General features: G+C 39.1%; 2 protein-coding genes across 2 annotated transcripts in view; both read right to left on the bottom strand.

Moving 5' to 3' along the window:
- Positions 1–1458: 1458 nt before the first annotated feature.
- SARC_03728 (hypothetical protein) lies at positions 1459–1884 on the bottom strand (the record flags this gene model as incomplete). Its single annotated transcript, XM_014302468.1, has 1 exon — positions 1459–1884. The coding sequence occupies one exon, from the start codon at positions 1882–1884 to the stop codon at positions 1459–1461; it is 426 nt and encodes a 141-aa protein (XP_014157943.1).
- Positions 1885–10056: 8172 nt separating this feature from the next.
- The window catches only part of SARC_03727 (guanine nucleotide-binding protein subunit beta-1), a gene marked incomplete at its 5' end in the record, with an annotated part of 6739 nt that continues 6352 nt past the window's right edge, over positions 10057–10443 (bottom strand). Inside the window, one exon of the mRNA XM_014302467.1 lies at positions 10057–10270. Coding sequence (XP_014157942.1) covers positions 10189–10270 — 82 coding nt within the window. The 3' untranslated portion in view covers positions 10057–10188. The remainder of the gene's footprint in view (positions 10271–10443) is intronic.

Genomic DNA, 10443 nt, shown 5'->3' with positions numbered 1-10443 from the left:
GGATGTGCATGACTTTTGTCATGTTTACTACCCTTGTCAGGCCAAGTATTAATATTAGGCTTGGTAGTGGTAGTTGTAGTCTCTAAAGACTTATTGGCAGACTGCATCAATTTATTACGCGTCTACTCCTTGACTGTAAAAGTCATAAGAAACATTTGCCGTTCAAAGTCTGACAAATCAGATGATAAATTCTCAGTTTTAGTGTTGAGCCACTTGAAGCCTTCTCAACTGTAGTTTCTGTTCTTGAGGTTGTAAATTTCATGCATAAATATAGTCTCCAACGACCGACGGCGCTCTAAGGCTCGTTTTCCGTTTGAGAGCTTGGATAGACGATTATCGTAACTCGAAACGAAAGTCTTGATGGGAACATTCAAATCCTCATTTGTTTAGTAGACTTGACATTAGTGGCAAGCTTGCTTATTAAAGAACTCATCTGGTGTCCGGTCTTCTAAAGGCCTAGTCTTAGCAGCGCGAATTGACATCACCTATCTATTGCAAGATAGTATTCGCTAATGGGAACCTTTTGGGTTTCACATTCCTCCCTCATATGATTTAACGTCCTAAACGTTGTAAAACTGCTAGAGAAGTCTGCTCGACTACATTATGCGAAAAAGCTCCTTCCCGGTCCTTGACCGTGCGAATCCATCTTCGATCACTTGAGTGATCGGAATTTTACTCAGCCATCTCTGCAACATTTCGCATGTAAATTTGTACACGCTTGTTATATGCATCAGCGTGGTTAAACTGATTGTATTATTCGAATATATCTCGGAGACATAGAGAGTGGTATCTTAGACACGCAAGTTCATATTCTGTCTGAAGTAAATTTGTCGTTGTCATCAGGTGCATACTTATGGAATCTTGAAGATGGGTTCCAAGTTTAAAATAAACAACTCTTTACTTATTTGAGACACTCGAATGTTTAACAAATTTAGATACCGCTCTTTTAGCTACATCTAAATACAAGATGTGAGGTGACCATTTCTTGTGAAACACTTGAGTGCTCACTATGTTCATACGAACTCCCACTCACGCGGGTTTCTTTTAATTCTTGCAGTTCCTTGGCTTAGTTTGTCTCTTGGACATGTGTCCGTTTGATTCGTGATGTCAAACGGTAAGCTCCTTTGCCATTGTCTTATCTCTTTGTAGAATACCTGCATCTTGTGAGGTTCTCATGTCTGTGTGCTACTTCTTATACACTGTCCTTTAGTTTAGTAGCCTTTTTCTTTTCAGTAGTAGGTTTAGAAACAAAAGTGGCAATGCGAAGTTGCACTACTTTCTTTTCTAGATTCTAAATCTGGAGTTGGTTCGCTAGAAGATTGCTCGTTTTATAGTTGGAGGGCTTCTTTGAGACTTGAGTCGGTAACGAAGTGTAGTTTTTTGGTTCTTACGATTATCGTCGTCTTCATCAGAAATTATATTTAAATATTTTTCTTCTGCTGATGTGTACTCTGTAGTTCAGTAGAAGGTCGTGCCTGTACACGTGGTTGTTTTGTTTTTTTTCTGTACATCCATCGATTCATATGAATATTTTGCAGTCGTAGGATGGTCCATTGTTTCATAATCCAATGATGATTGATGTACATTAGGTGATTCAGATACGACCACTTTCTCCTTACCCTTAGGTTTAGAGTGTGTATCTGTAAATACAGTTGTAGTAGCGTCCTCTGAAGGAGATCCATCCTTTTCATGTGAATTCAGATATACTTCTGAGTCTATAGGTTGATATTGTATAACATCTACAGCTACAATGACGGCTGTGTTCTTTAAAGGACCAAATGCTGCATCCTTTTTCTGGCTACGCGTAAGCATAGGATTAGACTGTTCCTCCTCTATAGGAGTGATGTCCATATGCTGTGGAGAAGTTAAAATATTCTTAGACATGACCTCCATAAGAAGGCGCGCTTCTTCTAATTATCGATTACGATATTGCACGAAAAGCTCGATTTATTCCTTAGCTTCTCTTAGAGAAGCTTCTGTTATGGATTTCGCCTTCTTCGATTAACTTTGGGCTCTCGAAGCAGCTTCTTTTTCTCAAGTTGGTCTCTGAGGAGTCATTTCGAAAACGAAGCTGCAAGCTTAGAACTTCTTATTTGTCTATGCATGTACGTAGTTATCCTCGAATCTTCGTATGTTAACACACGAAGTGTTTGTTTTACGTGCTCTGATTTTAAAGTTACACGTAAATGCAAATCATCAATTGTGTCACGTATGTGTAATCATTTCTATGTAGTAGTACAAAAGTAATAGAATAAACTTTATTTGTACACGTAGGTGAATAAATTTGTGGATACTACTTAAGTATATCATTTCATCGGATTAAAGCCTAGTACACGTAAGTGTAATATATTATTAATACTTTAGAGTATTATTTTCAGTTGTAAATGTCACTTGAGTGTTATTCAAAGTTTCGTTACGGAAGGGTGAATTAAATATTAAAATGTTAGTGTTATGTAGCACGTAAGTGTTACTTCAATTTTTCAGGGTATCTTAGAGCTGTCCACAGCATTCAACTACTTTTGTAAGCTAACTTAAAAATATCTAATATGTAAACCGACGATAGGAGATAAAGTAGTTGAACGAATTGATCAGTTCTACTAATAGCTAAAACGAACATCATAAATGTAAGCTAGCTTACGACCCCAATTAAAGCTTACAACATTAATGATAGAAGCATAAGACTGAGGCTTCAGCAGGGGGACGCCCGGCTTTTATAAGCCGCAAGGCTCTGACCGTCATCGGTATCTTTATTCGATGTTTTTCTAATGAAGTTCTAATATTTTTCTATTTTTCTTTCTTTTGTCAATCGAACGGTTGGCACTTTAGTCGCCAAGTTGTTCTCTCTTAAAGAGTATAGAGAAAGTCGGCATTATTCGAAATTTCAGAAATTAATTTCATTGGCTACTTAAGAAAAAAAAATATGGTCCTGTCTCCAGGTTGGTGTGGTAAGGCCCCGAAGGTCTGTCTGAGGTTGGTGTTTATTCAATAATTAAACTTGATACCGATGCTGACGATGTGTAGTAGCCCTCATGATGGACACCGTTTTTCTTTCTTTTTCCTCTCGCCCCGGCAAATTTGAATATCAATATGATTATTACTTCGACCTGCCTCATATCAAAGTCTATCAATCGGAAATGGAGTTTCATTTATCATATCAACATTTATAGCCCCATTTACTAACTTCTCATATAACCGCCCATAAAGTAATACTGTTGGCTTGCTATATCTTTACATAATATTAATTTGCTCTAAGATTACTGTAGCTGTTGGCGCGATATTCGACTGAGTATTGATAGACTCCAAGTTTGAATCTCGCTCAGAAATCTCACTCACGCGATCAGTTTTGAACGAAATTGTGTATTTCAAGTACTGAAAGGATGCAAGAGAGATGAATCAGCACTTCTGATTATCCGGCAATGCTTGCAAAACATGACCGCAGAGGTATATGAGAGTTCCGTATCGATAATAAAATAGGATGAATAAAATTCTCTATCTACTTCGAAAATATTTTTTTCTAAAAAAATGGTGGTTTTGCAGTAAAGTAGTTTCCTGCTTCATCCCAGCCGAATCAAAAAATTGCTTTAAACGTAAATGTCATATTTCTGCGACTCGTTCGTCCTGCAACTAAGTATATTTCATTGCGACACACATACGATCAGTATACAGCCAAGAACGAAAAATCTCGTTGCAACCAGGGGTGTATTAGTTTGAAGTTTAGATGTCGATTCCTTGTCCATCGGGCTGTGTCTGATAGAGGTAATAAACAACAATAAACTACATGAGTGTGACTTTGTGTGTTGGTGGGTAGGACTTAGGGTAACCACCTATGTAAATCTGAATAGACTCCTTGTAAGCCTAACTTTATTTGTTCTGTTCGTGTCTATACTCCATATTCTATTATTCTACGGCAGTTGGTGTCATTCTGTGACACCCATTTGACACTTGCATATTGGTAGTATTCGTCAGTACTGGAGTTGCCATAGCACTCCCCTAAAGCCGATACTTGTGAATAGTGTGAAAAAACAATCACTTCCTCGTCGTTCTCCCCTTGATTGTTTGTCTAGCAGTACTCATGCTGTGTAGATTCAGTGGGAACGTCTGTTAACATATGTTGTGTTAGACGAACATATGTCGTGTTAGACGTGAGTGTGTGTTAAACATATATAATTAGGAAGAAAGCGATTTATTCCACCCTCTGCGGAGGGTGTGTATACGTGTTCTACCGCCTTACAATCCAGTGGTGGGAACATTGCTCATATTTGATAAGTGTCAGTACCGAACTACTTGGGTATTCATATTTGATATATACTGATTTTTTTATGCGTGACAGTGTGTGGGCCTTGCGGTGTTCTTAGTGAGTATATTCGCAAGGTTATCCAATAGACCTATGTGACAGGCTATTATATTGCCCTGTGCTTGTAAGTTCCGTATGTGATACATGCGAATCTCGATATGTTTCATATGCTTTGTAGACCCGGTAGTGTCGATCAGGTGTATAGCTGATTCGTTGTCGCAGTATAAGAGTGTTTTTAGCAGGATGTTACGCAGCCATTGTACATCATTTGCAGCTTTGGAAGTAGAGACATGTTTGGCTTCTGCAGTATTCGTAGCCACGGTTCGTTGACGTCGAGAGCGCCATGATATAGGAACCGATTGATGCGAAGTACCAAACAACTTGTAGATTGGTATGTATTCTTGTAACCCCCATGGTCGGCATCTGTGTAAACACGGACGATAAAAAGGCAGGAGTTGATACTGGCTTGATGTCGTTGCCAAACGTGTCTAGTGCTTCTGCGATGTATGCATCTTGTACAAGACTGATGGACGAATCTGTTGTCAGGACGCGGTCGCCTAGAAGCCACTTCGGATCACCAAGCTTCTTGCAGCTAAACTCATTGACGAGTAGTGATTTATATCGGTCGACATCTGCCTTGCCCTTCCCACATATTATGATGTCATCTACGTATCGGAATATGACACAGGTGAAGCCTTCTTGGTTGATCGTGAACATGCATTTGTCTGTCGTTGACTACTGAAACCCCATGTTGAGTAGTTAAACGTATTGTAGTCACGTGTTGCTTGTACTCTCGTGTATTATCGTGTGTGGCTACAATAGGACTATAACCTGTTAAACCAAATAGACTACTAGTAAGAGTAAATTTTAAATTTGGTCCTTTCGTGTCTATAATATACTCCATATTCTATGTGTCATATTTGAACACTATTTTACGGCGGCTGGTGTCATACTGTGACACCTATTTAACACTTGTATATTTGTTTTATCAGTATAGGAGTTGCCCTATCAACCCAATCATACCCATTGATCGGGGTCTGTCAGGTTATTAGACAGCAAGACTATTCAAGCTTGACAATTTTTGTGAAAACCCTCGGTTTCAATCTCTATGTTTATTCCTATTGTATCTTTCAACAGTTGAATTCTTGCTCAGTACATTAGCATTGGGAAGGCATTGGAAACTAAGTGTTGGCTATCGCACTCTAAGAAATGGATCACAGTATCAGTAAGTAATATTAGTCTATTAAGCAAAAAGAGAGAAAAAAAATCATGATCTTGTCATGATCCTGGCATATTGCATTTCATGCTGTAAAGTGTTCTCAGTAAATTCACCTCGGACTGAACTCTGGTTCAGTGTATAACTCGTGAATGGACTCGATTGTAGATTGACGAGGAAAAAAGACAATACAACTCACCTAATATTGTAGGCTTGCTTGCTAGACAGCTCTAACATTCCAAAACTCAATGTTTAGCAACTTACATGATAAATTTTAAGGGCGGACCGATTACCGATGTAAAATCAACGATACGAGTTGACACATCCAATGAGTGCTCATCGCAATCCATGTTGTGCCAGAAGGTACGGATAAATCACGAATATGGATAATGTAATTTGTGCTCGTAGCCGAATCATCACCACTACGCTGTAGTGTTCGTCATGGGTAGACAATGATCGTGCTTGCAAATATGTCTATAACCGTTACGTATACTTTTATGAAGAAAAGTAAACGAGCGGGTTACGAAAGCGATCTACTAGTTGGCTGTCATTCATACAGTCACTATTTTAATAGAATTTAACATCATATTCCTAGCAGTCTTGTACCTTTACGATATGAGACATTAATCTCAGAGAGGGTGAATTTGATAAAACACCATTTGGTAATTTTAATCGAAACAACAAGGCAAATGTTAGCGTGATGTTCAGTAAAATTGGTTCATATATTCTTCCACCGATCGTCTGGTGCTGCAATTGACCGTAAACTTGTCAATTCACGAGTCCTATACCTTAAAAGTGTCTGCAACTATGCTCAATTTTAGACTTTATACATTGACCTGCAAATTGAATAATTTAGGGATTGATTTTTCAATCCTCCATTGCTCTGTCACGATACAATCGCCATCAGCTACAGCTGCTGCCAAAAGCAGCTTGACGCAGAGTGCGTAAGAGTACGCACCCCGATATCGTTGTCCATTCACGTTGTCCATTCAATCGTATATGAGACATTCGCACCACAAGCCTTCATGTCAAAGTGTTATGCTCATGTACATAGGCCCAATGCATGCGAATTATCGCAGAACTATTCTATGATTTAAAATGTTCAATGTGACGGCTAGGCTTGTACACATATTTTGATCAGGAGGGTTTGATATAGTCGTCCTCCACCTCAGTCAAACTAATATGCTCGACAGTGTTATGTTTTCACTGTACTTCTTTTCAACTAAAACTCGAGGCTATCTGAAGTCGCCATCGTTAGTGACGATTAAATCGCACTATTATCCGATGAATGCATTTGAATCGTCGATACAAATATTCTATGATGTCGAGTGTTCAATGTGGAGCTAAATGTACCATGTGATTTCACATATTGTGAACTGTCTTTACAGGAGGGTGTGATGTAGTCGTCCTCCACCACAGTCAAAGTGATACATTTAACAGTGTTCTGCTTTCACTTTACCTCTTTTTAACTGTAACTCGAGGCCATCTGAGGTGGTACAAGAAGGCATATAATCGATAGTTCAATCTTGTCGGCATCGTTGGTGACGGTTGAAATCGCACTATTATTTATTCAATGTATGCAAATCATCGCTAGAATTAATCTATGATATGAAATATTCAATGGGAATCCGTCATCATTTAGTTGCAGTCTAACAACGGCTTGTACTGAAGGCACTATGTGCCATATACATATGGTGAATTGTCCCTGCCAAAGGGTATGATGCGACCATCCCCCACCACAGTCTAAAGTATTCTACTGCACAGTGTTCTGTTTTCATTCTACAAAACTTGAGATGCGGGTAAAAAAAAAGAAGCTACAACGATATTTAAAACTTTGCGATAGCTCAATCCGTTAATGAAGCCGAGATCGCAATTATTTTTGGACCAAAGCGTGCGAGTCCTTCATGCCAAATGTGCAAGATGAATCTGTCATCACTCGGTTGCTGTTCGACGGCTTTTAAGTGACTATGTACAGCAACCGCCGATGTAATAAATGATATTTCACCATCCCGCCAGTCTGGCACCCTTTACTCTTTCTAACTCCAGAGAGGATACCCTGCAGTCGATAATGCATGCGTCCGAATACCCGATACTCACCAAGATTTAGTATACGAAAGTAGGAGCTGTGTGAGCAGATGACTTCTCGACTGGTGTGCATCGGAATATCGATAATGACAACAACACCCGTTTGAAGCGAACATAGTATCGATAATATTACCATTTGTAGTGGGCATTATTTTAAAAGATTCTGTTACCTGATATTGTCAAGCAGCTGGTTAACAAGAAGATATCTATCTACTCCAGTACCATCTTGTCGAGCAACGCGCGTGGCGGACTGCTTCCATAATACATTAAATGAAATCAAAGTAACGATTACAAAGATAGTTATAGTGCACACACGCTGCTACACATACGCTGCTGTTTTGAGTGTCCACGCTGCGATTTATAAGTAGCAGCAAAATAAATAAATAAAATTCGATCTCTTAATATTATGCAGCGCGGACTGGATGTTGGACATGTTCACATCCGATATCGGTGTTCAAGCATTCTCGATCTAGTGCACTTCTTTGAGTGTCGATTGTTAGAAAAATCTACTATCCAACCATATTTTGACAAAGATATCTTAACAAGTTCACGCGAACACAATCCAGCATTCAACCCTATTTTGACAAAGACTTTTGACAAAGACATCTTCATAATGATGGATATACAACACCCACTAGTGCTAGGATTTAAAGGGTGCTGAAATAAAATCAGAATTCGACCTGTTTATGTGGTGCAGCGTCGGCTGGACGTTGCATATGTCTGTTTTCTATCATTGTTATATTTAATGTATTTTTTAAGCGTTAAATATTGTATGAATAATCCAATATCCAACCATATTTTGACAAAAACAATTTAATAATGTAAATATACCTACTAGTGATATACCACACAAAACAAATATTACTCGCAAATGCTGTACCCTCGAACGCATTCCTTGACTTGAAGACAGATGAAGTGGATGAAAAACAAGCACTTTCAGACCGAACACCCATATATACAACATTGAATCAAAAGATCATCGATATACACCGGAATGACACCAACACGGGCGGCTGCGCGCGGCGAATATCAACATTTGTGTACTTGTGCAACGCATAGCTCTGATACATATGAAAAGCACCGACTACCCAAGATAGTTGCATGTAGAGATCAGCTAGATTGCCAAACTTCGTATACAGCATATTCATGATGGGAAACGAGGCAACATAGTGTAATACGATGGTGGGGCATATCTCATCCTTTCAATTTGCGAGTAGTGGCATTACAACATTTGATACGATAGTGAGAAAATCGGGCAAATATTTGAGGGAAGAAACTCTTAGCTCGACGAGAAAATAGTAGAATTGTCTGAAGCATGACTGAGATAAGTATCGGTGTCACATCCCGGAAATTGCTGACGACTGCACATGATTTGGTTCTCGGTTGCAGATAATCCAAGTTTTATTCTCACTGTCTCCCAGTGCAAGTGGCACACCCGAGTCCCTTGGAATAGCAATATTGTCTAGTAGAGCTTCGCGTGCACTTGATTACTGAATAATATACCATATTGAGCTACATCGTCACCAAGATGGTAATTCAATTGCATCAAAGCAAATCATCAGGCGCTTGTATATTCTAACAATAGATCGTGATACCAGTGTAGCTATATGGGGCTAATAGCATCACAATTTGCTGCCACGAGTAGGATATCTTTCATACAATGAAAAGGATGTTTGAACATTCTACAACAAAAACAAGCAGGCTTGTAGGAATGGCAATATTTAACTACTAAGTGCCATGAGAGAATTCTGATTCCCGATTCGTGTGGTCCTCCTCACATCTACAATGAAGTACAGTGAGAACAAGAGCGTGCATGTTGATACCAACTACAGTGCCAAATTTCCGAATGTGATGCACCTATACAATGAGATCGTACTATGAATATATCAAACTTGCTTTTCGTATGCCTGAGAAATCTGATCGTTAAACTGAGCAATTTTTAATGCAATGTTTCATGGATTGGCAAGTAACTGCATACACCAATACACGATATACTAAATGCGTTGCAGTTGCCCTACACCAAGTCTCCAAATGATCCAACCATCAGCCAAGCAAGTAACTAAAAAAAAATCAAAATATGATATACTACTTGCCGGTCCCAATGTACGTTGCAGTTGGCATATATCAAGTCTTCAAATGCAACCCAATCATCAGCCAAGCATGAAACTAGACAAATCAATGTACGTTGTTCCATGGATTGGCAAGCAACTGCATACACCAATACACGATATACTAAATGCGTTGCAGTTGCCCTACATCAAGTCTCCAAATGATCCAACCATCAGCCAAGCAAGTAACTAAATAAATCAAAATATGATATACTACTTGCCGGTCCCAAAGTACGTTGAAGTTAGCATATATCAAGTCTTCAAATGTAACCCAATCACCAGCCAAGCATGCAACTAGACAAATCAATGTACGATATACTACTTGCGGGTTCTACTGCACGTTGGAGTTGGGTTGCCCTAAATAAAGTCTCCAAATGCCGTCAACCAAGAATATTCGTCAGCGAATGTGACAGTACTTTATTGCAGGTTTTTTATATAGAGAAAACGTATGTAGAGACGGATCATTCTCCGTTTATAAAGGTACATTAATTCCAGATTTTCAGTGTATTGTCCCAACTACCTGTGCAGATGGCCATGCCATCTTTCGAGACTCCCAAACACGACACCCTGTAAAAGAATAAGCCGATGGGTAGATTTAGCACTCGAGCAGAATCAGGTACTACGTATAGCCCCCCCGCCCCCCCCCAAAAAAAACCCAACTAGTATACGACCAACGAAAAGAATGAGATTATATTTCCAAGCTAAAGGCTAAATACATATTGAGTACTGTACGTTATATA

Source organism: Sphaeroforma arctica (genome assembly GCF_001186125.1).
Source record: "Sphaeroforma arctica JP610 unplaced genomic scaffold supercont1.196, whole genome shotgun sequence".
Classification (NCBI taxonomy): Eukaryota; class Ichthyosporea; order Ichthyophonida; genus Sphaeroforma; species Sphaeroforma arctica.
Note: the sequence above shows the minus strand (reverse complement) of the source record. Positions and strands in the feature narration are given on the sequence as shown.